Source organism: Anolis carolinensis, chromosome 1 (assembly GCF_035594765.1).
Source record: "Anolis carolinensis isolate JA03-04 chromosome 1, rAnoCar3.1.pri, whole genome shotgun sequence".
NCBI lineage: Eukaryota > Metazoa > Chordata > Lepidosauria > Squamata > Dactyloidae > Anolis > Anolis carolinensis.
In genome coordinates, this window is record NC_085841.1 from 364448664 (window position 1) to 364475043 (window position 26380).

Consider the following 26380-nt stretch of genomic DNA (forward strand, 5'->3'; position numbering starts at 1 on the left):
CTTCTAAACAAACCTTGCCAAGAAAACCCCTGTGATACATTCATCTTTAGAAAAATTATACATTGAAAATGATGTAAAGACACCCAAATATGGTTTTATTAAAGGTATTCATTCATATCACTTGGCAAGGAAAAATCTTAAAGCAGTATGTACACAGTAAAAAAAATGGCTACACTGACCTTAGCTTTCAAGTTCCTTCTATTGCTGTTTTCCTCTGTGGTCTTCTCTGAATCTTGAATGTCTTGATATAGCCTCAACTGAACCTGTGGGTTTTGAAGAAGAATCTTCTCTGGGATGTCTCTCAAATGAGGATGTTACATGCCAATGGCCTCTGAATTTAGTACACAAACCCAATGTCGTCATTACAAACTGGAAATGTTTCTAACGTTTCTTGATCCACATATGCTAATATTCTCATATAGTGGGAGAGTTCAGGGCCCTGCCTATCTCAAGAAGCAAGGGCCCCTAAGCATTCTCCCAGAAACCGAAAAGCTGCAACCAAGGAATACAGTCAGCGGTCATCCTCGTTCTAAACCCCCATGCTTTGTTATGTCCCAAATAGATATAAATATATGGTAGAAGCCAAAGAATATGGTGCTGCTTTTAGTCCAAGTCTAGCTCCAGCTCCAGAGCCGGCATTGATTTCCTAAGGATCTGTGCTGTGGTTTCTTTTTCTTTTATCCCAGGGAGGTCACTCAGGAACAAATATTCAAGGTTACTGTATAAAGTAAAAGTTACAGGAGAAGGAAGGTTGCAGTTTAGCAAGGTATTTGCTGGCTCCATTGAAAAATGTACATTTAATAGCACATGAAAGAATAATAATATAGCCCTTTGGCTTCAGACTCTTAATAGACATCCATGGAAAACATGAACACATATGAGCACTGCAACTCCAGTTTATGTTTTCGTGTGTAATTTCATGTACTGGCAAATAATCCCCATAAATACCACAAAGATCTCATCTGGTCTTGGAAGCCAGGTCGGGTCAGACCTGGTTCCACCGAAGAATGCCAGAATGTTGTGGGCCAGCCATGGGCAAACTTGGGCCCTCCTCCAGGAGTTTTGGACTTCAACTCCCACAATTCCTAATAGTTGGTAGGCTGTTAGGAATTGTGGGAGTTACAAGTCCAAAACACCTGGAGAGAGGGCCGAAATTGGCCCATGCCTGTTGTAGACTGTATTTCAGAGGAGGGTCATAGCAAACTAACTCTCGAGTATTGCCAAAGAAAAACTGATGAAATGAAAAAAGTCACCGCAAGTCAACAGGCGACTTATGGCAGGTACGAACATGAGCTCCATTAAACTGACTTCTAAGTAGGTTTCCCATGAGTGCCCTGTAAATAAATACCCTGACCTGAAAATTCACAGTATACAATGCATTTAATTGCTTTTGAAATGTGAATTTCTTCATTGGTGTAGCATCCTTCCTAAGCCATAGAAACAGACAGGAAACGGGGGAATTTCTGAGAATTTCTGCCGTAGAATGTCTTCTCTTCCACAATAGAATTCTAACCCCAAACCCTCGCCTGGAAATGCCAGCGCAATCAATGAAGGGCACCCACAGGTAAGAGTTTGAAGGTGTGCCCGTTCTCTTTACTGTGTGTTGACTACTGTTGGGGCACTGCACCCAAATATCTCCAGTCTCTATTTCTCCATCAGAAACTAGAGACGAGGGGATTAAAAAGATAAAAGTTTAATCTGCAGAAAAATACTAAGGGGTGGTTGCCAGAAAAAAAGGACAATCAAGTACTCAATGTCTTCTTAATCTTCAGGTTGGGTTACTACAAAAATAAAACAGCTTGTACGAGGGTTATCCATAAAGTAGATTATGTTTTGGAATTTAAAATGAACAAAGTATAGGAGAAAACGTTTACCATATGCAGTTGAAAGCCACACCCAAATACCACTTCTCAACATAGTCACCATTCAAATCTAGGCACTTATAGCGATGAATGAGCATGGCAACTCCTTCCCCACAAAACTCTGCCGCTTGCAAAGCAATAATCCACTATTAAAATACTGAAGTAAGCACAAGCATATACTTGTTTCAACAACTTGTAAAAGTTACAACAAAAATAAACTATCAAGAAACTACTATTAAGAAACTACTTTTCAGTCACTACTGTTCATTCCCTTTAGATCTGCTTTATTATAATTTCCATTTGTGAATATTAGAAACTTTCCACCTGTAGAAGACTTGGTCAAGGTCAAAACCGGTTGTGGAAGTTCTCTACAAGGAAACATAGATGAATATTTGTTTATAGAGACTTTTGTTGAAATTTCCTTTATAAGAAAGAAGGAGAAAGAAATCACCATTGTGAACTTTAAAGAGGAAATCTGTTTAAAGTACAGTAGAGTCTCACTTATCCAAGCCTTGCTTATCCAAGCCTCTGGATAATCCAAGCCATTTTTGTAGTCAATGTTTTCAATACATTGTGATATTTTGGTGCTAAAGTCGTAAATACAGTAATTACGACATAACATTACTGCGTATTGAACTACTTTTTCTGTCAAATTTGTTGTATAACATGATGTTTTGGTGCTTAATTAGTAAAATCATAACCTAATTTGATGTTTAATAGGCTTCTCCTTAATCCTTCCTTATTATCCAAGATATTCGCTTATCCAAGCTTCTGCCGGCCCGTTTAGCTTGGATAAGTGAGACTCTACTGTAACTCTTGTTAAAAATTCCCTTCTACAAGAAAGAAACTGTAATCAGTATTGTGAATACTGTATAACAAACGTATGTTTCATTGTATACTATTTTTGTTGTACCTTTTACAAGTTGTTGAAACAAGTATATATTTCAAATATATGTTGAAACACGTATATGCGATTACTTCACTATTTTAACAGTGAATTATTGCTTTGTTGATTTTAAGGGAATCAATTCTCTTTACATTGTTTCAAGATGTGCCACAATGGACTGCTCTGTATTATGGGTTTTATAGTCAGCTAAAGTAATTAAGGTAAATATGTACACACCCAATCCAAACCTCCTTTCCCTTTTCTTTTCTTGTCTGCACTTTTTCTCCCTTTCCCCTCCTCGCTCTATCCTTCAATTCAGCCTCTCTGTGTCTCTCTTGTTCTTAATCCTATTTTGAAAAACATTTCCTTCTCAAAACAATCTTCTGTGCCATTTTCCCTCCCATCTCTGTCAGGTCATTTCGATTGTTTCTTCACTTTCCCTGGAGCTTGGCAACTGTTATCTCTCCAGAATCCCTTCCCTCCTCACTCTCTTCTCATTCCCTCCTCCCTTCTCTTTAACCCATTCTTGAAACTTCTTGTAAAATTCACTTTGCACATCCTTAGCTCCATCACTACAAATAAAAGTAAATGGACACAGTGGCTTGGAAAAGACGAGGCCCTCTTGCTTACCTGAGCTTATGCAATGCAATGACGCCTTTATCCGTGACATTCCCGCAGGAGATTATCCACAAACGTAGTAGGCTTTTCTGCAGGCTTGGGGTCTCGCTGAGCCGTTGTAAGCAGTCATCTTGGATGTACATGCACTTGGAAAATTTTATTTCCTCAACATGCTCCAGGCCATCTGACACAGGCAAAATATTTACGGTTAGCATCCATTTCAATAACAACACTATCAACAGTGTTCCAAAACTTCAGCTGAATTGAAATACATGATTTAATTAATAAGTAAACTCCTATCATCCCCAGCCAACTACTCTGGAAACCTAGGTTTGAATCTGTGCTCAGCCATAAAACCCACTTAGGAAAATTGCATTTTCTCAGCCTCAAAGGAAGGCCATGGCAAACTTTTTCTGAACCTTGCAAAAAAAAAAAGACGCTTCTGGTCAGGCATAAGATGAAAACAACATGAAGGCACACAACAAGGACACAACAAGGAGATCTGGAAGGTGCCTGGCTGGGAAAGGCTAAATTAAGGTACCAGCAATGCTGACTTTGGGTGACTGTGAGTTTTCCAGGATGTATGGCATTCTCTCCTGACCTTTCGCCCACATCTATGGCAGGCATCCTCAGAGGTTACCCCACAACCTCTGCGAATGTCTGCCATAGATATGGGTGAAACGTCAGGAGAGAATGCTTCTGGAACATGGCCACACAGCCCGGAAAACTCACAACAACCCAGTGATTTTGGTCATGAAAGCCTTCGACAACACACTGACTTTGGATGTTTGAAGGCAAGTGACACTTTCTCAGTCTCAGAAGAAGGCTCTTAATTAATACTGGCTAGAAAATCCCATAGTGTCACTATACAACAAAAATGACTTGAAGACAGTTTGTAAAAAAAAAAAAAACAGAATATACAGTCATATCCGAGCCACTTACCCAAATAATCAAATCCCTTATACATGATGCATGATTCCGTGGCATCGATAGCTTGGATCTTGTATTTTCCTAGCGGCCCAGTCGGGAGGCCGTTGTAATCTTGCTGCCATTTATCCAATCCATGATATCGCACAAACGCTCCGCACCGGAGGAGCCACTCTGAAGCTGCTCTGTCTGGGCCAACGGCCTGGATCCGTTCATGGTCCACCCTGTATATACAGAAAGGAGAGCAAGTTCTTTCCATAATTTGCAACATCTTCAAATAATATAAGAAAGTCATACCTCTGAGTCAAGGAAAATGTAACTATAGAGCAAGTATGGCAAACTTCTGCCTTCTGGGTGTTTTGGACTTCAACTCCCACAATTTCTAACAGCCCGGTGGCGAAGTGCATTAAAGCACTGAGCTGGAGACCGAAAGGTCCCAGGTTCAAACCTCGGGAGCGGTGTGAGCGGCCGCTGTTAGTTCCAGCTCCTGCCAACCTAGCAGTTCGAAAACATGCCAATGTGAGTAGATCAATAGGTACCGCTCCGGCGGGAAGGTAACGGCGCTCCATGCAGTCATGCCGGCCACATGACCTTGGAGATGTCTATGGACAATGCCGGCTTTTCGGCTTAGAAATGGAGATGAGCACCAACCCCCAGAATTGGTCACGACTGGACTGAACGTCAGGGGAAACCTTTACCTTTTTAATTGCAACATTCACACTCATTTAAATGGACAGAGTTTTTTTTTTCTTTCACCCTGGACATTCCACAGGTATATATACAATCCATTTGCCTCATTTCAAATAGACCTCTGAAGATGCCATTAACCACAGATGCAGGCAAAACATCAGGAGAGAATGCTGCTGGAACATGGCCATATAGCCTGAAAAATTCACAGCAACCCAGTGATTCCAGCCATTAAAGTCTTTGACAACACATTGAGTGAATACTGTTTCTGTCAGGTTTGGGGTAGAGTGGGCCAGGAGAAGTTACTTAGTAGTCGTAGATGCAGATTAGTAGCCATTTTTAATTTATTCCTTGTGCCCTTACTTGTTGAAAACGCTGTTCAGCCAGCCCCAGAAGTGCCGGCGTCCATCACAGGAGGCCAGTGTCTTCCATACATTTCCTTGGCGAATCAACGCTTCAGTCAGCATCTCAAAGGTCACAACTGTATTAGCTGGTTGGATTCCTGTAGAAGGAATAGCGTACACATATCAGGCTAAAACTGAAATCAAAGTTACAACAGAGATTAGCATATATTCAAAAACACCTCCTAAAGACTCCCATTCTAAAATATATGTGTATATAACATAGCAAGAAAAATACAATGTACATTTTATTGCTCAAGTCCTGAGTTACATATATTTTAATAGAGTTGTGTTCAATGTGCTGTCATGGCCGGAATCACTGGGTTGCTGTGAGTTTTCCGGGCTGTCTGGCCATGTTCCAGAAGTATTCTCTAATGACGTTTCTATCTAATGTTTCGCCCACATCTATGGCAGGCATTTTCAGAGGTTGTGAGGTCTGTTGGAAACTATGCAGGTGGGGTTTATATATCTGTGGAAGGTCCAGGGTGGGAGAAAGAATTCTTGTCTGTTAGAGGCAAGTGTGAATGTTGGAATTAATCACCTTGATTAGCATTTAATGGCCTTGCAGCTCAGGGTCTGGCTGATTCCTGCCTGAGGGAATCCTTTATTGGGAGGTGCTAGCTGGCCCTGATTGTTTCCTGACTGAAATTCCCCTGTTTTCACCCAGAGGAAAAGTGTTCTTACCATACAGCAAGGGGACCATTGACTACATAGGAAAGCTGATGAAGAAACTATCAAATTAACAAACTATCTACAGACCCAAAAAGAAAATCCACCAAATGCAACGTTCAGCAAAGGACAGCAGGAGTCTACCGTATACCCATGCAGCTGTGGACAAGTCTACATAGGGACCACCAAATGCAGCAGCATTGCCCAGACACGAATTAAGGAACACGAAAGGCACTGCAGACTAACTTAACCAGAGAAGTCAGTCATAATAGAGCACTTGATGAACCAACCTGGACACGGAATATTATTTGAGAACACAGAATTGTTGGACCACTCTAACAACCAGCATGTCAGACTACACAGAGAAGCCATCGAAATCCACAAGACGCAGGTGGACAATTTCAACAGAAAGGATAAAACCATGAAAATGAACAAAATCTGGCTAACTCTAAAATCAGGACAGTAAATATAGAACAACACTCGGAAGACAGGGGAATTCCAGACAAGCAACAATCAGGGCCAGCTAATACCTCCCAACAATGGATCCCCCCAGGCAGGAAGCAGCCAGGCTTTCAAACTGCAAGGCCATCCAATGTTAATCAAGCTGGTTGCAACATTCACACTTGCCTCCAACAGACAAGAATTCTTTCTTCCACCCTGGACATTATTCCAGAGATATATAAACCCCACTTGCCTAGTTTCCAACAGGTCTCACAACCTCTGAGGATGCCTGCCATAGATGTGAGAGAAATGTCAGGAGAGAATGCTTCTGGAACATGGCCAGACAGCCCAGAAAACTCACAGCAACCCAGAGTTGTGTTTTATCGTTCTCTTTTTTAAACCTGTTGCATTCCGCGTTGAGCTGCAAGGAGAGGCAGGTAATACAGGGAGAAGAGAAGGAATAATAGAATGTAAAACAGTAATAAAATGCCAAACAAATTATTCAGATAAAATTACAATATAGCAATATGTAACAAAATCTGAAAAGGAAAATCTTTTCCTGGTTTGAAAGTGTTATTTCCTATTTACTTGTGTGCTCCTTACTTTGAAAGTAGTTGGTATTCTATTCCAGGAACTTTGTTTTTGTGGCTGCTACAAACCAGATAGAATTGCTTGGGACTCTATGCGATATGCATTGAAAAACTAGAGCAAAATGTGATGCAGGACGTCCCTCCCGCAAAAACGAAGTTTTGACAGTTTAATAAACTTTATCCATGTGTTGTCTAAGGTTTTCTTGGCCGGAATCACTGGGTTACTGTGAGTTTTCTGGGCTATCTGGCCATGTTCCAAAAGCATTCTCTCCTAAAGTTTTGCTCACATCTATGGCAGGTATTGTCAGAGGTTGTGAGATCTGTTGGAAAGTAGGCAAGTGAGGTTTAAATATCTATGGAATGTTCAGGGTGGGAGAAAGAACTCTTGTCTGCCCGAGGATTCCCCCAAGCAGGAAGCAGCAAGGCTTTGAAGCTGCAAAGGCCATTCAATGCTAATCAAGCTGGCCAACGGCAACATTCACGTTTGCTTCAGGCAGACAAAAGTTCTTTCTCCCACCCTGGACATCATTCCACAGATATATTACATCCTATTACAGTAGAGTCTCGGGCTGTGGCGCAGGCTGGAGAGCAGCTGCAATGAATCACTGCAATGAATCACTCTGACCAGGAGGTCATGAGTTTGAGGCCCGCTCTGAGCCTATGTGTGTTTGTCTTTGTTCTATGTTAAAAGGCATTGAATGTCTGCCTATATGTGTAATGTGATCCTCCCTGAGTCCCCTTCGGGGTGAGAAGGGCGGAATATAAATGCTGTAAATAAATAAATAAATAAATAAATAAATAAAGTCTCACTTATCCAACATAAAAGTCACCTCGTGTTTACAATGTTTATATGGTGCACCTTACCCAGTCTACTTTTACAACCTCTCCATTTTAATCCATGTTTTTATTAGTTCTTGTCATTTGTTTTTATTGGATAATGTTTAAATTTTTATAATTGTGCATTTCTTTTGTCTATTGTTGTGTTTTATATTGCTATTGTTTTTTTCGGGCTTGTCCCCATGTAAGCCACCCTGAGTCCCCTTTGGGCAGATAGAGGTGGGTTATAAAAATAAAGTTATTATTATTATTATTATAAACGGGCCGGCAGAATGTTGGATAAGCGAATTTGTTGGATAATAAGGAGGAATTAAGGAAAATCCTATTAAACATCAAATTAGATTATGATTTTAGATAAAATAGATTTTATTTTATAGAAATGATGGAAATAAATAGATAATAAATAAATTTTACAAATTAAGCACCAAAACATCATGTCTTACAACAAATTTGACAGAAAAAGTAGTTCAATATGCAGTACTGCTATGTAGTAATTACTGTATTTATGAACTTAGCACCAAAACATCACTATGTATTGAAAACATCAACTACAAAAACATTGACTACTAAAAGGCAGACTGTGTTGGATAATCCAGAATGTTGGATAAGTGAGACTCTACTGTATATTAAACCCATTATATTACAGTAGAGTCACTTATCCAAGTTTCTGGATTATCCAAGCCATTTTTGTAGTCAATGTTTTCAATATATTGTGATATTTTGGTGCTAAATTCGTAAATACAGTAATTACAACATAGCATTAGGGTTATTGAACTACTATTTCTGCCAAATTTGTTGTAAAACATGATGTTTTGGTGCTTAATTTGTAAAATCATAACCTCCTTAATTCCTCCTTATTATCCAAGATATTCGCTTATCCAAGCTTCTGCCGGACTGTTTAGCTTGGATAAGTGAGACTACTGTAATTACTGTATTTACGAATTTAGCACCAAAACATTGCAACATTTACTAACAAAAACAATGACTACTAAAAGGCAGACTGCCTTGGATATTACAGAACGTTGGATAAGTGAAGCTTGGATAAGTGAGACTCTAGTGCTGGGGTCCTCAAACTTTTAAAGCAGAGGGCCGGTCCACAATCCTTCAGACTGTGGAGGGGCCGAATTATCATTTGGAAAAAAACCCGAACAAATTCCTATGCACACTGCACATGTCTTATTGTAGTGCAAAACAATAACAACAAAAGAACAGTACATTATTTAAAAATAAAAACAATTGTAACCAACATAAAGCTATCAGGATTTTAATGGGAAGTGTGGGCCTGCTTCTGGCCAATGAGATATTCAAGTTAATTAGGATTGTTGTTGTTGTTGTTGTTGTGTGCCTTCAAGTGGTTTCAGACTTTGGGCAAGCCTAAGTCTAAAATTATTTATTTATTCATTTACTACATTTATTTATTACATTTATATCCTGCCCGTCTCACCCCGAAGGGGACTCAGAGCAGCTGTATGTACATACAATATATTATATTATTAGCATAACACAATATTAACATTATATATTACTATATTGAACTATACCACTATACTGTAATATTACATATAATATATATCATATAATTAATATCATATGGTATTATTAGTATTATATTATATAACATTATAATAATAATATCAATATTTTATGTATATACAATATATTATATTATTTAAAATGATATAAAAATATTATATTATAAAACTGAGGGCGGGGGCCAGGTAAATGACCTTGGAGGGCCGCATCTGGCCCCCGGGTCTTAGTTTGGGGACCCCTGCTCTAGTGTATTACATCCTATTATATTAAACTCATTATATTATATTAAATCAATATCATTGTATTATATCACATCGATGACATTAATCCTTGCATCTTATTTTATTAAATCCATTACAGTGATATGAGATCAAATTAAACAGGGTATGAGTTTAAAATTCATGCTTAAAACGGGCTTGCTTGGTGGGGGGTGGGAGCTACAAACTCCCAGAAGCCTCTCAGAATTGGGATAGCGAGGAAGGATTATGGGAGTTGTAGTCCCAACAAAATAAAATCCAGGGAGGCGGGGAATGGGCCCTTGAGGGAAGGTGAGGAAGCGAGAGGCCTCAGCCCTCGAAAAAGCCTGACTGGGGGGGAAAGAAGGAATAAAAGGCCCACGGCCGAGTCCCTCACCGCTTCTCCTCCGCCTCTGACTAGGCCTCGCCTCCGAAATTTGAAGGAGGAGGAGGAGCCTGAGGAGGAGGCGGCGCTAGGCCAGGCCGGGGCCTGCTTGGGCCCTCCCTCCAGGCTGTTAGGAATTGTGGGAGTTGGAGTCCAAAACACCTGAAGGGAGGGCCCAAGCAGGCCCCGGCCAGCGCTAGGCCTCGCTGGGCCCAAGATGGCGCCGCTGCCAGCCCTCCTCCTCCCGCAGGCCTTGCGGGCCCCTCGGACCTTCTTTCTCCCCTCACGGCGCCTCGGCACCGGAGAAGGCCCCACAAAGTAAGAGATGAGGCCCACCATGGCGAAGAAAAAGCTGAGGGGAGTCTGCCAGCAGGGCTTCTGGGAAGTGTAGTTCATAGAGATACTTCCCTCACGAAAAACTACCGAGTCTGGACTACACTTCCCAGAATGCAACAGGCGGCACTGCCTCTGGAAGATAGTAGTGCCTAAGGCTGATTCCCTCGCTGCTATTATTATTATTATTATTATTATTATTATTATTATATTTTCTGTTGTTATTATTAACTTTTCTATTATTATATTTTATTATATTATATTATTATTATATTCTATTATTATTATATCTTCCCATTATTATTTCTTGTTATTATATTATACTATTTTCTATTATTATAGTGTCTATTATTTTTCTATTATTATATTATATTTTACTATTATTCTTATTTCGTTTCTGTTATTTTTACTGCTATTATCTTTTATTATTCTATTTTCTATTATTATTCTATTTTCTATTATTATTCTATTATATTTTCTATTATTTCTGTTTTTATATTTTATTATTCTATTCTATTTTCTATTATTATTAATACAGTAGAATCTCGCTTATTCAAGCTACACGGGCCGGCAGAAGCTTGGATAAGCGAATATGTTGGATAATAAGGAGGGATTAAGGAAAAGCCTATTAAACATCAAATTAGGTTGTGATTTTACAAATTAAGCACCAAAACATCATGTTTTACAACAAATTTGACAGAAAAGCAGTTCAATACACAGTAATGTTATGTTGCAATTACTGTATTTACGAATTTAGCACCAAAATATCACGATGTATTGAAAACATTGACTACAAAACTGCGTTGGATAATCCAGAATGTTGGATAAGCGAGTGTTGGATAAGTGAGACTCTACTGTATATCTTTCCATTATTATTTATTGTATTATTAAATTATACTATTTCCTATTGTTATAGTGTTTATTATTTTTCTATTATTATATTTTATATATTATTCTTATTTCATTTCTATTTTTTCCTGCTATTATTATATTTTATTATTCTATTTTCTATTATTATATTTTATATTATTCTATTATATTTTCTATTATTATTCTACTATTTTTCTATTATTATTGTTATTATTATTAATAAAAAACTTTATTATACCCCACCACCATCTCCATGGGGCAGAAACCCAAACAACATAACGACAAAATAAACGACAACATAATACAAATCACAATATAAAAAGATAAAACAGTAATATAATATGAAACAAGAGTATTATAACAGTTAAAACCAGTCAATGAAAACAATACAAGGATAAAAAAATTGCATTTTAAAACACAGAAATGGTAAGGACATAATAAATATAGGATAGATTATTAAAAACCATCTGGGGCTGATTAGTTAATGACTATTATTATTATTTCTTTTTCTAGCACATATTTCTCTCAAGACTGAGACCCAAACGGGCTCACAGCCTTAAAAACTAGATAAACCCACAAAATATCAATATCAAATAGACACTAGAACTAAAGGAGACAATTATACTACGCAATAAAATTTAAATAAATGTTGTTCCTGGTTTGAAAGTGTTATTTCCTGTTTAACTGTGCATTCCTTACTTGGAAAGTAGTTGTTCTATTCCAGAAATTTTGTTTTTGTGGTTGGCACAATGTTGAAATTGGTTGAGACAGTTTGATAAACTTTTTCCATGTTTTTATGATAGAACCTATTAGGAAATAGCATTTATAACCCAGGAACAAAAACCATGTTGCATAGTGCAACAAATGTGCAGAACATACCGATCTTGATTTTCTCTACATTCACTTTCTGCAGCACCTTTGACGTTGCTGTCGTTGGGGCCGGCATCGTGGGCCTGGCCTCGGCCCGGGAGCTGTGCTTGCGACATCCATCTCTCACCTTCGCGGTGCTGGAAAAGGAGAAGGAGTTAGGTATGGGATACACATTCACAGAACAGCTACAGACTTCTGTTTGTTTTTGTCATATATATTAAGGATGCTTTCATAGCCAGGCATGGGCCAACTTTGGCCCTCCCTCCAGGTGTTTTGGACTTCAACTCTCACAATTCCTAACAGCCTGGTCTAGTTGGATGCAATCCATTATAAATGTTTTCTGTATGGATTCATTTTTACATGACTCTCTTAATATAACCTTATGGGATTCTTCATGTCTTTTATTATCTAAGGCTCCTTCCACATAGTTGTATAAAATCCACATTGAACTGGGTTATTTGGCAGTGTGGACACAGATAACCCAGTTCAAAGCAAATATTGTGGATTATTCACCTTGATTTTCTGGATTATCTGGCTGTGTGGAAGAGCCCTAGATCAGTTGTTTGAGCAAAGAACCTTTCTTTTCAGTTTGGTGAATTGCTCCCTAAACAGAGTAAGGTGTTTCACAACAGTAATGTGAGCTCATCACATATATATTCTTTCCACACATTTTAGTTCCTAAAAACTGAGGCCCCCTTTACACTGCCATATAATGCAGGCCTCTTCTACTTTGCTGTATAATTTGCTGTCCAAATTATAAAAGCAAATAATCCAGATTATCTTTGAACTGGATTATATGAGTCTACACTGCTATATAATCCTGTTCAAAGCAGATAATCTGGATTTTATATGGCAGTGTAGAAGGGGCCTTTGGGCCCTTCCACACAGCCATATAACGCAGAATATCAAGGCTGATAATCTACAATATCTGCTTTGAACTGGGTTATCTGAGTCCATATTGTCATATAATCTAGTTCAATGTGGATTTATGCAGCTGTGTGGAAGGGGCCTCAGATAATCCAGTATTATCTGCTTTGATAATCTGGATTATATGGCAGTGTAGAAGGGGCCTTAGATGGGTTTGTATAAAATGATATCTGCTTGTGTAAGATGATATCTGCTTGTATACTCATCCTTTTTTTTATCAAGAAGCTAAAGGTGCCATGCCTGCTTTAAGGCAGTAATAATAAATGTTAAAAGCCTGAAAACTAAAGAGATATATTTAACAAGTTAAAAGAGGTTTTAAAAGATCAAAACTTTGCCAATTCCAATTTTGAGATCAGTCAGGCCCCTTCTACACTGCAATATAAAATCCACATTATCTGCTTTGAGCTGGATTATATGGCAATGTAGACTCAGATAAATCCAGTTCAAAGCAGATAATGTGTGTTATCTGCTTTGATTATCTGGATTATATGGTAATGTAGAAGGGGCCTCAGTGAGGCTAAGAGGTTTCATAAACAGTCAAGTTTTTCCCATTACACCTAAATGAAATCAGAGTTGGTGCCAATTAGGACTTTAAATGCCTTTGGATTCAGGTAAAAGAGGGAAAAGGTAAACCCAAAAAAGCCTCCTAGGGTTCATAATACAGCTTGAATTTAAAGATTTTTCTCTATGTGTAACTCATCTTTTTGTTTAGCCGTCCATCAGAGTGGACACAACAGTGGTGTTATTCACAGTGGAATCTACTACACACCCGGATCACTGAAAGCCAAGCTGTGTGTGGAGGGATCACTCCTGTGCTATGAATACTGTGACAAGAAGGGGATCCCATATAAACAGTGCGGCAAGGTAAGTGAGCTCTGTGCCTTTTGCTTCTGCCATTCAGCCACTTGTAATAGAACGCATAGATAGGAGCACAGCCTCTGCTCAAACCTCTGGGCATTTTTGTTCTTTAAAAGGAAGCTAATGTATAAATGAATGATACTAGTGTATATGAGATGGCCTCATGCCTGGGACTATTTTAATGTCCTGTGGGACTGTATGACATTTTAGATTATCTGCCTCCTGTTATTGTTTTTCTTCCTTTTCTTCTGTTATCCCACATTTGGTATTCCCTGTCATCTGCATCTCTATTCATTTATTACCCTATGTAAAACAATTTTCGTTCCTGGGTTTTAAATGTCATTTCCAATAGGTTCCATCATAAAAAAAACATGGGGAAAGTTTATTAAACTGTCAAAGCTTTGTTTCTGCTGGAGGGACACCCGGCAGCACAATATGCGATGGTTTTTCAATGAACATTTCATCATAGAGTCTAAATCAACTCAACCTCTGAGGATGCCTGCCATAGATGTGGGTGAAATGTCAGGAGAGAATACTTCTGGAACATGGCCACACAGCCCGAAAGACATACAACAACCCTGTGATCCCGGCCATGAAAGTCTTCGACAACACATTCAACCCAACCTAGTTTGTGGCAGCCACAAAAACAAAGTTTCTGGAGTAGAACAACTACTTTCAAAGTAAACTCCGCACAATTAAACAAGAAAGAACTCTTTCAAACCAGGAACATATTTTTCCAAATTTTGTTGCATAGTGTTATTGATATGCGTGATTTTAATTTTTTTCTGTCCTTGTTCTGTGTCTTTTAATATATGTATTTTGATGGCCTACATATCACTCTACCAAATGCATGACTTTGTATGTCGTTCAAGGTGGCGTAATATTAATCCTAAAGCACAGTGAACAACATGATCATTTTTCCTTGCATTTCTGCTCCACAGCTGGCACAAAATGACACGCCTTTCTCAATTTCCTTGCAGCTGATAGTAGCGGTGGAGCAGGAAGAAATCCCCAGGCTCAAGGCTCTGTACGAGAGAGGGCTGCAGAACAAAGTCCGGGGGCTGAAGCTGATAAACACCAAAGAGATACAAGCAAAGGAACCCTATTGCCGGGTAAGATGCTGCCTGGTCTCCATTACGAAATGTCTCAGGGAATGGGGAATAGGGGGGCAAAGGTCAGCGCTGAGGCACACATTCCCATTCAATTTAACAAGCTCTTTAACGGGGGGATTGTGACTGAAATATTCCCACAAGAATGCTTTGCAGTTAGCACCCTACTATGGAAGAGATGAAACTCTAGAAAATACAATGAAAGGCAATAGGAAAAGAGGAAGACCACATTCCGTGTGAAGAGACTCAATTGAGGAAGCCATAGGCCCCTTCTACACTGCCATATAATCCAGATTATCCATGCAGAAAATCCACATTATTTGCTTTGAACTGAATTATAAGAGTCTACACTGCTCCTGTCCAAAGCAGATAATCTGGATTTTATATAATCTGCGAAATAAGAGCAGGGCTGTTGATGAGGGTATGACTTTGTGGCCTCTCATTCTTTATCCCCCTCTATTTTGTATTCAGAAATAAAAAAACATAGTTAAAAAAGCAGAAATACAAAAAGGCCATTTGTATAATAGGTAAAGGTAAAGGTTTCCCCTGACGTTAAGTCTAGTCATGTCTGGCTCTGGGGGTTGGTGCTCATCTCCATTTCTAAGCCGAAGAGCCAGCATTGTCCGTAGACACCTCCAAGGTCATGTGGCCGGCATGACTGCATGGAGCGCCGTTACCTTCCCGCCAAAGCGGTACCTATTGATCTACTCACATTGGCATGTTTTCGAACTGCTAGGTTGGCAGGAGCTGGAGCTAACAGCAGGCGCTCACGCCGCTCCCGGGGTTTGAACCTGTGACCTTTCGGTCTCCAGCTCAGTGCTTCAACGCACTTCGCCACCAGGGCCCCTCATTTGTATAATAGCTAAAACTAAACAGCTGTCTAACTATCCACTACAACATACAACAATGAAACAACATCAATAAAACACACTAACATAACAGTTAACTACATTAATATGTTCATACAACATACATTTTCTGCTTTAAACTGGCAATTATGAGTCTGCTCTGCCAGATAATCTGGGATGAACAGAAAACCTGGGATATAGGGCCTGTCTGAAAGGGCCCTAAATTGACTTCGACTCATTACAACTTTATGAACAAGAGGCACTTAACAACAAATCAAAGACATCATATTGTTTGGCTATGGGAGGGATGACATTAATTCAAATGAACTGGGAAAAATCTAATTTCTCCACCCCGCAAAGGCCCACTTTAGCTGTAATTCCTCATCATGAATGCAGGATGAAATGTACAGTTCTGTATTTAGAAAGCTGCCTTCAGGGGGTAAAAGAAATCATATTTCCATAGATCAGGCATGGGCAAACTTAGGCCCTCCAAGTGTTTTGTAGTCTGTTAGGAATTGTGGGAGCTGACGTCCAAAACACCGGGACAGCGGAAGTTTGCCCATGCCTGCATTGGGCCATTAAAATACATATATTAAAAGACACAGAACAAAGTTGTTATGCTCCAGAAACTTTGTTTTTGTGGCTACCACAAAGCATGTTGAATTGGTTGAGACTCTATGAGATATTCATTGAAAAACTAAAGCATAATATGCTGTAGGATGTCCCTCCTGCAAAAACAAAGTTTTTGTAGTTTAATTAATTTTTCCATGTTTTTACGATAGAACCAGTTAGGAAATGGCATTTATAATCCAGGAACAAAAATCATGTTACATAATGTATTTTGAGGAAGGAAACATTTCATTGTTCATAGAAGTATCTACTGCTGAATGAAACTGCAAAATGGAGAAAAAAAACTCATGGAAACATGGCCTAAAAATACCAATGGCTTTTAAACTTTTTAAAAATACATCCAGTTGGTCTATAAGAAATGCTGAGAACAAATCTTGATCCTTCCACCATTTATTTTGTCAGGGTTTAATGGCACTGGACTCCCCCTACACGGGCATTGTCAATTACAGACAGGTGGCCTTGGCTTATGCAGAAGACTTCCAGGCTGCAGGAGGGACCGTCTTGACTGATTTTGAAGTGAAAGACATTCAGATGAACAAGGAAAGTCCCATTGGAAGTGAAGAAGGTAGAAATGAATAACTTTGACTCTAAAACCTGAGCTTGACTTATACATGAGGTTGACCTGGGATACTTAAGTGTATACTGGTTAACGTTTTCAGGCTGATAATTTACTAGAAGGTTTTTAAAAAACTGTTCAGAAGATGCAGAATTTGCCATCAGTAGCTCTGATAGCTCAGGAAGAACTGGACAGTCCACCAAAGCTTTATTTTGTGCACATTTTATACTACATATATTTTAAAATGTGGGTAAAATGGGACCCCTTCTACACTGCCATATAAAATCCAGATTATGATGCTTTGAACTGGATTGTATGGCAGTGTAGACTGACTCATATAATTCAGTTCAAAGCAGATAATGTGGATTGTCTGCTTTGATAATCTGGATTACTGTATATGGTAGTGTGGAAGGGACCTGGGACTGTCACTTAGGTGTAAAGCGCATTTCAGAAAATGGAACCATTTAAGATGAAAATGTTGTTGTTTTGTTGTTGTTGTTTGTTTATTTATACCTTACTTTTTATTTCCACAAGGAGACACAAAGCAGCTTACATAAAATCATTTCAGTATAATTTAAAATCTACAGCTTTATAAACATTAAAACAGAATTAAATATAATTTTATTTTTTAAAATCAGTTAAAATCAATAAGCTTTGTTTGATCTGTTTAAAGTTCAGTGCAAGACAGCACCTCACATTTTCATGTTCATAGACATATCCATTTGTTACTGATTGACAGCAAAAGGGAAAGGGCAAAAATGTTAAACCTCTTCGAATCTTTATAGCATCCACCTTTTAAGAAATTTAAAATAAGCCACCATATTAAAACATAATCCAGTGTAATTTAGTGACATAACTGTAACAAGACTACATTAAAGGCAACCCCTGCCTTTCAATGGTTTGTTTGTCAATGTTCTGCATTTTTGACAGAAAAAATTACAGCCACATATTTCTTTCAACCCCAGTCTGCTCTTTTGTCCTCTGCTGCTGCTGTTATATTATTATCTTGTTCTTTCAGTCAACTTAACTCACTAAGGTTTTTTTCTCCTCTTAGGACACATCTGAACTGTAGAATTAATGCAATTTGACACCACTTTAATGCTGTGGAATCTAGTGACTTGTCATTTTACAAACTTTCCCAAATGAATCTTACTTACACCTTCCCAACAATAACTCCCAGTGTTCCATAGCAATTAAAGTAGAATAAACTACATTTATTCTACAGTGTAGAATTCTTATTTGACTTCATGCCATCTAGTGTTCAGTCTGGTGTGTAGGAATATTTGGTCTCTATAGCAGACATCCAGTGCTATATATGAACTTGTAACAGGAGAGAAATACACAAGATGTTCTGGTAAGGTTGAAAAAGGTAAACACTTATTTTTATTGTTGCAGGTAATGCACCTCTAATAAAAGAGACAGAGAAAGTTGAGGCAAAGAGAAACCTCATGATGGTTCTCAAAGGTAGTAAAGCATAAAAATCTTTTGGCCGTTTAACCCACTGCGCCACCAGGGGGGCCCTCTTTATGAATTTTTCCATATGCGAACCGTACAAACACTTTGTGCTCACTATTTTTAGTGGCTCAAGAGTTCCACAGGTTAAATGTGTTGTTTTAAATATGTTGCTTGTGAATTAAGAGAGGTGTCTAATGAAGACCCGATTAAGATCGAGGTAGATGAAAACAAAGATCTGGTCTAATTGCTGACCAGTAAGTTGATGATTATTTCACAACCCATGCAGCACTTTTCTTTTCTTATTACTCACAGGGATGAAATATCCAGTTGCTGTTAGAAACTCAAAGGTAAGATCTTTCAGATTTGCTTTTTAAAGTATGTGACATTACATTTTCTTTTTGTAGAATTTTTCAAATGTCATTGTCATTAATACTTTTGGAGTCTTAAAATGTTATTTTATCCATTTTTAGTGGGATAGAGTGCTTCAGGCACTTTCAGAGAAAAGAAACAGACACACAGACTCCAGTACTGGGTTTTATAATAGCTATATTGATTACACACACAATGGGGGAAAATCACATTTACTCAGCATTCACTCCATATACATTCACTCACATTCATAATCACAGTCCCTCTCCGTTAAGTTGATTAGGCTGTTAGGAGGAAGGAGCCGGGTGGACAGGTTGCATTCCTCACAGATTTGCCACACTTTTCAAAGAGAAAAAGGTCTCCTCATGCAGAACCTTTTTGCTCATGTCGTTCTGGATTGTTTTGACAACTTGTCATTCAGCTAAGACTTGCTGAAACTCCATTAATGTTATATTTCTTTCTTAACATAAGAAGCCATGGTTTCTGACTATGTAAACATGTGTTGTTTACACCAAAAGTTCTTAGATCAATTATGTGAGTTCAGCAGTTTTTCTTCATCAGCACTTTTCTTGCCACAATTAATTGTTCACCTCTTTTGCTTCTCCATAATGCACGGGTTTTTTTAGTATGGTGTCTTCTGCCTTGCCAAATCTTCATAAGCCCTTTGCCAGACCCCAATCATACTATTCCATTCAATTGACTCATCACATCATGATACAAATTCGTAAATCTTTGGACCAGCCCTGGATTTTGTGATCTATGTAGAGGAGCCTTTAAAAGCTGTCAGTTTTGAATTTAGCAGGCCAGATTGGGTCCGGCTGCTTCCTGATCCCATTTTGCAGGAACAAATGCCAGTGTGTTGAGATTTAGATAGATGGATGTGTTAAGGTAAAAACTCATGCTGCTAAGCATGTAGTGACCAAACCAAGTGTGAAAGGGTTAGGACAAAGAGGTGTACATGCCTACACTGAAAGGTTTGACATTGCATGTAACATCTGTAGGTTGTCTTTGAATGATGAGACTGATAAGCAGAGCATACATGTCCATGGTTTATTCCTCTTTTTGGTAATGTATAGTTTTTGGAAATGTAAATAGAGCTAAAAGCCGCTCTGAGTGAGCAGAAATGAGGCTGCTGCTGTTCTCTGGGTTGCAGAAAAGGGAAATGGGAGAAGATTGATGAATGCCTCCCTTCCCAAGATAAACTATAAATCCTAACAGAGTAAGTGTGACAAGAGCCATAGAAATGGAAGTAAGAAAAGACCCAAATGGCAGGTTGCTTTTGTAAATATGTTAGATATAGAACTGACGTCCTGCTTCTTTTTTGCGGCAGGGAGAGGAAATCCACTGCCGGCATCTCATCTCTTGCGCAGGACTTTACTCAGATCGCCTTTCTCAGATCAGCGGCTGCAGCCCTGAGCCCCGCATCGTGCCTTTCCGGGGCGATTATTTGGTGCTGAAACCAGAGAAGTGCTACCTGGTTAGAGGAAACATTTATCCGGTATGTTGTTTCTTTATTTTATCATTTCAATAGCCATTGATGGAAACCCCCAGGTCTCTGAGTGTGTTGTTTTGCATGTGATGTATCTTTAATGGCGCAATAAACTTTGCATAGGGTTTTATATCACGTACAGGCAAACTCCCGTTCAGAAAACTAACATGGGTTAGCTGAGAAGAACAATTAGACAATGTTGATTAAGGAGAAATCCATGACTAAATTTAAGAAAGACTGTGACACATATCTATTACTTTTATACAGCAAAGATGAAAACAGTTTTCAGCTATAGGTTTTCTGATATAGAAGAGTGTTGTTAAAAGATAGAAATAAAGCTATACTTAAAGGGACCAAGAAATAACAAATTAAAATCAACAGGCAACAAGCAGGAGGCTTATAGATTAGTTTAATAAGCATGTGTTTAGAATGTGTAGAGGTTGTATGTTGTAGATATAAGAGTGTTAGTTTCTTTTTTATATAATGAAAATTTGTTTTTATGGTAGTTTTAATTTCATTTTGTGTTCTTGTATTTTATAAGTACAGTAGAGTCTCACTTATCCAACATAAATGGGCGGGCAGAATGTTGGATAAGCAAAAATGTTGGATAATAAGGAGGGATTAAGGAAAAGCCTATTAAACAAATTAGGTTATGATTTTACAAATTAAGCAACAAAACATCATGTTTTACAAAAAATTGACAGAAAAGGCAGTTCAATACACAGTAACATTATGTAGTAATTACTGTATTTACGAATTTAGCACCAAAACATCACAATGTATTGAAAACATTGACTACTAAGAGGCAGATTGCGTTGGATAATCCAGAATGTTGGATAAGCAAAGGTTGGATAACCAAGACTCTACTGTATGTTTTTCTTTGTATGATTGAATAAAAATAATTTTTAAAAGAATATAAACACTCAAAATCTAGCTTTATTTTAAAAAGAAGAGGTGATAACAGAACAACTTATGTTGTTTGGTATGAATAACTGCATAATACATTTATAGCTAAAGCAATTCAAATATTTTTCAGGGTTTCATCCCATTTGTCAGTGTGCAAAAACCAGTGCCTTGGGTGGGTTTTCCCCTTATTTGTGCTTTTACCAATCCCTTAAGTACCTCTCCTTCCCCTTTTAGAATCATAGAATCATAGAGTTAGAAGAGACTTTGTGGGCCATCCAGTCCCATCGCCTGCCAAGAAGCATCCGATAGATGGCCATCCAGCCTCTGCTTCAAAGCCTCCAAAGAAGGAGCCTCCATCACACTCTGGGGCAGAGAGTGAGTTCCACTGCTGAACAACTCTCACAGTGAGGAAGTTCTTCCTAGTGTTCAGGTGGAATATCCTTTCCAGTAGTTTGAAGCCATTGTTCCATTGCGTCTCATCTCCAGGGCAGCAGAAAACAAGTTTTCTTCCTCCTCCCTATGACTTCCCCTAACATATTTATACATGGCCCTCATCAGCCTTCTCTTCTGCAGGCCAAACATGCCCATCTCTTTCAGCTGCTTCTCATAGGGCATGTTCTCCAGACCCTTGATCGTTTTAGTGGCCTTTCTCTGGACACAATCCAGCTTGCCAACATCTCCCTTCAATTGCGGTGCCCAGAATTGGACACAGTGTGAGTCCAGGTGTGGTCTGACCAAGGCAGAATAGAATAGAGAGGTGGCATGACTTCCCTCGATCTAGACACTAGACTCCTGTTTATGCAAACCAGAGTCCCATCGGCTTTTTTAGCTGCCACATCACATTGTTGGTTCATGTTCACTGTGTTCCCCATGAGGACTCAAAGATCTTTTTCACATGTACTGCTATCGAGCCAGACATCCCCAACTCTGTATATTTGCATTTATTTCTTTTTTTTCCGCCTAAGTGGAGTATCTCGCATTTGTCTCTGTTGAACTTCATTTTGGCCAAACATCTCTCTAATCTGTTAAGATCGTTTTGTCTTCTGGAGTATTGGCTCTCCCTCCTAATTTGGTGTTGTCTGCAAACTTGATGATCATGCCTTCTAATCCTTCATCTAAGTCATTAATAAAGACGTTGAACAGAATTGGGCCCAGGACAGAACCCTGCTGATGGCATTCCATTTGTCACTTCTTTCCAGATGAAGAAGAAGCATTGGGGAGAATCACCCTCTGGGTTCATTTACTTAACCAATTAAAGATCCATACCATAATTTTGTCTAGCCCACATTTGACTAGTTTGTTTGCCAGAAGGTCATGGGGGTCCTTGTCGAAAGAAGGCCTTCCTAAAATCCAGATACGCTACATCCACGGCTTTCCCTGCATCAACCCAGCTTGTAACTCTGTCGAAAAAAGAGATTGGATTAGTCTGGCATGACTTGTTTTTGATAAATCTGTGTTGACTATTAGCGATGACCGCATTCCTTTCTAATCATCCAGTATTGACATGAGGCTGACCAGACGATAATTGTTTGAGTTGTCCTTTTTTCCCTTCTTGAAGATAGGGACCACATTTGCCCTCCTCCAATCTGCTGGGATTTCTCCTGTTATCCAAGAACTTTCAAAGATGATTGCCAGTGGTTCTGAAATGACTTCCACTAGTTCCTTCAATACTCTTGGATGTAGCTGATCTGGTCCTGGGGACTTGAATTCATTTAGAGCGGCTAGGTATTCCTGGACAATTTGTTTCCCTATTTGGGTGTTGGATTTCCCCTGAGGCAAAAAAGGCATTAAGTAGTTCTGTCTTTTCCCTATCCCCTGTCAGCATTACCCCATCTTCTCCCCACAGAGGCCCTATCACTTCCTTGTTCTTCCTTTTTCTACTGATGTAAGCAAAAAAGCCTTGAGTATTTCACTCTTGAAAAACTCCCATCCATCCTTAACTCCCTTGTCTTTTAGTACTGTCATCCGCAGAATGTCACTCAGTATTTCCTTCATTTTTCAGAACTCAGCTCTCCTAAAGTTCTGAATGTGGGTTTGACTTGTCTCAGTTTTGGCCTTCCTTTGTATCACAAACTGCAGGAGCACGTGGTCACTTGGCCCTAAAGATCCAACCACCTCAACTGTATTGATCAGGTCCTCCGCATTTGTTAAGATGAGATTGAGAGTAGCTGTCCCTTTGTTGCCCCTTCTACCTTCTGGACCATAAAATGGACTGCAAGGCAAGCAAGGAATTTGTTGGACTTTGTATTCTTGGCCAAGTTGTTTTCCAGAGAATATCGCAATAGTTGAAATCACCCATCTCTTCTTTGTGCCTGTTTGGTCAACTGTTGACAGAAGGCTTCATCGAGTTCTTCATCCTGGCTCGGTGGTCTGTAGCAGACACCGACGATGAGATCCTTTCTATCACATTTCCCAGGAGTAAGACCTTGCAGCTACGTTGAAACAATCCCTACCTGTTATTTGTATGAGAAGCCCCATCTGACTCCTTTCTACATGGAAGCAGAGCAGCTTTTGCTACTAAATGCGCTGCCAAGACTGGGTTCCTTCTGTTGCATATTAATTCTGGACACATATCTTTTGTACCTGACCCTAGGTACCTGACCCTCGATTTCCCTTCCTGGGCTTTCATTTCACTCCAAGGATGGATGGCAGCGTCTGGCTTGGGCCCAATGCCGTTCTCGCCTTCAAACGAGAGGGATACAAATTCTATGACTTCAGTGTCCCAGATTTTATAGATGCGACTGCATACAGGTAATCCTTGCTTTATTTATTTACAACAACCATCCATTTGGAGTGTTGTGTGGTTTCCAGGCTATATGGCCATGTTCTAGCAGCATTGTCTCCTGACGTTGTGATTCCTGCTGTGCAAGTCGTCGACAAACCAGAGATGATGTCAGCCAATCTGCTTACAGCAAATCTTCTTCTCCTCTTTATCCTCCTCTTCCACAGTGGTTTATGGAAGCTGGTGCTCAGGAACTTCTCATATGGGATGGGAGAAATGTACAGAGCCTGCTTCCTCAGTGCACAAGTGAAGCAGCTACAGAGATTCATACCTGAAGTCACCGTCAATGATATCCTCAGGTAAGAAGACATGAAATCCTTTCAAAAGTCACAGAAGGATGAATTTCAGATTCTCGGGGATAATATTTGGGTGGTGTTGAGAAATGGCCATAGCCTGCCTTTGAGGCTGAGAGCGCATGACATGCCCAGAGGCACCCAGAGGGTTTCCATGGCTGAGCAGAAATTCAAACCATTGGTACATTATTTTTAGTTTTAGATATACAGGCAGTCCCCGAGTTATAAACATCTGACTTACAAACGACTCCTACTTAAGAATGGGACTGAAACTACAGGAAGTTCAAGAAATCTACATCTGGGAAGGTAAATTCACTCTTGGAAGAGTTATTGTCATGAGGAAAAGAGGTCTCAATTGAAGCTTTATCCCCAATCCTTGTTTTCACAACAAGCCAAATTTTCCAAAGTCCAATTATCACAGGGACAGAAAGTGAGGAAAAATCTTCTGAATGGGGCACAGACAGCAAAACAGACACAACAAAAGTGATAGCCCTTCCCTATGCTATCTATCTGGGTTAACACCCATGTAGTGTCTGTTTTTCTGTCTGTGCCCCATTCAGAAGATAGAGGAGGGGGGAGGGGGGATGGAGTTCCACTTAAAATGTACCTGTTCCTAAAACAAATTCAACTTAAAAACAAACCTATAGAACCTATCTTGTTTGTAATTTGGGGGGGGGGGTGCATGTATTATTCTTTTTTAATGAAAATTTGTTATATTAAATGACTTTTATAGTGATCTGAAGTTATAGAAAGACTGAATTGGTTGATTTCTGTTGCCAAACAAGAATCAAAAGAAACAAACTCAAAATGGGGTGGGGGTTTAGACATTGGGTCACTGCTGTTCCCGCTCCTTCTTAACCTAAAAGTGATAGAGGAAGGTGTTAATTTTCTCTGTGCTCTAAGAGCATTGCATCTTGTACTGAACCAATGGATTGGGCTTTCGGTCACAGTCACTGGGACAAAGAAGTCATCCGGATTTCATATTTGAACATTTGTTTCTCTTTTCTTTGTGTAGAGGTCCAGCTGGTGTCAGAGCTCAGGCCTTGGACAGAGACGGGAACTTAGTAGACGATTTTGTATTTGATGGAGGCTCTGGAGACATCGGTGCCCGGATTCTCCATGTCAGAAACGCCCCTTCTCCGGCTGCTACTTCCTCCCTTGCCATTGCTAAAATGATTGCCGATGAGGTGGAGCACAGATTTCATTTATGACAGGAACACAAGAGGCTTGGACCTGTTTGCCCTTCTCCGATCAAGATGCCATTGCCAAAGCATGGCCAAGGAAACAGCAAACATTGCTTAGTCACGGGAGGGATAGTCAGAAGTGGAAGTCATTCAGTAGTTTCTGTGTCAGAAGCCTCTAATGCAGGCATGAGCAAACATTGGCCCTCTCTCCAGGTGATTTGGACTTCAACTCCCACAATTCCTAACAGCTTACCAGCTGTTAGGAATTGTGGGAGATTAAATCCAAAGCACCTGGAGGGCCCAAGTTTGCCTATGACTGTCCTAAAAGCACTAGATCCATGGAAAAGCATACCTCTTTGTCAAGATGGACCCTACCTTTCTGCTTTAGCAAAACAGTGCTGAAAGGAACATAGGAAGTTTGTGTCTTGGAAGAATGGGAGTGGAGCAAGAGTACACCCCAAATATTGGAAGCAAAGCTTGGTTTTCCATGGTAGATAAAATGGATGATTGTGCTTTCCGTTTTGCTGATGATCAGTTACTCACGATCAAGCTGCTCTCAAGACTGCAGGCCAATGAATCACAGTGTCATTTTCCGATTGGATCGCCCTGCAAAGATTATAGTTATGGCTAGCTAATTTCAGGCTGTTTCTGTCAAACTTAATGGATTAAGTGGAAATGGGGTTTGATCAGGAAGTGCATCATTAGAAAGTGAATTTGTAAAACCTTTTTATATGTCAGACTTGGCAATAGTGAAATTTAAACATGTTGCAGAAATGCTCATGTGATGGATAACGGGATGTATAAAGACTGCTTTTCAATGTTCCACTTA

The 26380-nt window shown here is 39.4% G+C and overlaps 2 protein-coding genes across 5 annotated transcripts; one reads left to right on the forward strand and one right to left on the reverse strand.

The window, feature by feature from the left end:
• Nucleotides 1-74: 74 nt before the first annotated feature.
• Nucleotides 75-12278, reverse strand: dmac2l (distal membrane arm assembly component 2 like). 3 transcript variants are annotated; one of them, XM_062968712.1, is made up of 5 exons: nt 12155-12278; nt 5344-5482; nt 4309-4517; nt 3379-3550; nt 75-718 (listed from the first exon to the last, which is right to left on the reverse strand). In XM_062968712.1, the coding sequence occupies exons 1-5, from the start codon at nt 12219-12221 to the stop codon at nt 604-606; spliced, it is 702 nt and encodes a 233-aa protein (XP_062824782.1). In that variant the 5' UTR covers nt 12222-12278; the 3' UTR covers nt 75-603. The 3 variants fall into 3 exon arrangements, with proteins under 3 accessions (XP_062824782.1, XP_062824783.1, XP_003228401.1); XM_062968713.1 differs by lacking the exon at nt 12155-12278 and adding an exon at nt 10409-10435; XM_003228353.3 differs by lacking the exon at nt 12155-12278 and adding an exon at nt 10085-10194.
• l2hgdh (L-2-hydroxyglutarate dehydrogenase) lies at nt 10197-26380 on the forward strand. Of its 2 annotated transcripts, XR_010002253.1 has the most exons (11): nt 10197-10390; nt 12189-12304; nt 13785-13936; nt 14911-15042; nt 16920-17082; nt 18841-18875; nt 20228-20395; nt 23886-24043; nt 24242-24373; nt 24564-24673; nt 25383-25513. XR_010002253.1 is itself a non-coding variant. In XM_003228356.4 (10 exons), exons 1-10 carry the CDS (start codon nt 10290-10292, stop codon nt 25576-25578), a joined length of 1353 nt encoding a protein of 450 aa, XP_003228404.1. In that variant the 5' UTR covers nt 10199-10289; the 3' UTR covers nt 25579-26380. The 2 variants fall into 2 exon arrangements, 1 of the variants encoding a protein (XP_003228404.1); XM_003228356.4 differs by lacking the exon at nt 24564-24673 and having other exon boundaries at nt 10199-10390; nt 25383-26380.

Coding starts and splice junctions, on each gene's coding strand:
- l2hgdh (XM_003228356.4), top strand. CDS start 10,290: ATGGCGCCGCTGCCAGCCCTCCTCCTCCCGCAGGCCTTGCGGGCCCCT. Junction 10,391..12,188: donor ACCGGAGAAGGCCCCACAAA/GTAAGAGATGAG, acceptor CACTTTCTGCAG/CACCTTTGACGTTGCTGTCG. Junction 24,044..24,241: donor ATAGATGCGACTGCATACAG/GTAATCCTTGCT, acceptor CCTCTTCCACAG/TGGTTTATGGAAGCTGGTGC.
- dmac2l (XM_062968712.1), bottom strand. CDS start 12,221: ATGCCGGCCCCAACGACAGCAACGTCAAAGGTGCTGCAGAAAGTGAAT. Junction 3,551..4,308: donor TAAGGGATTTGATTATTTGG/GTAAGTGGCTCG, acceptor TGCCTGTGTCAG/ATGGCCTGGAGCATGTTGAG. Junction 719..3,378: donor ATTGCATTGCATAAGCTCAG/GTAAGCAAGAGG, acceptor TACTTTATACAG/TAACCTTGAATATTTGTTCC.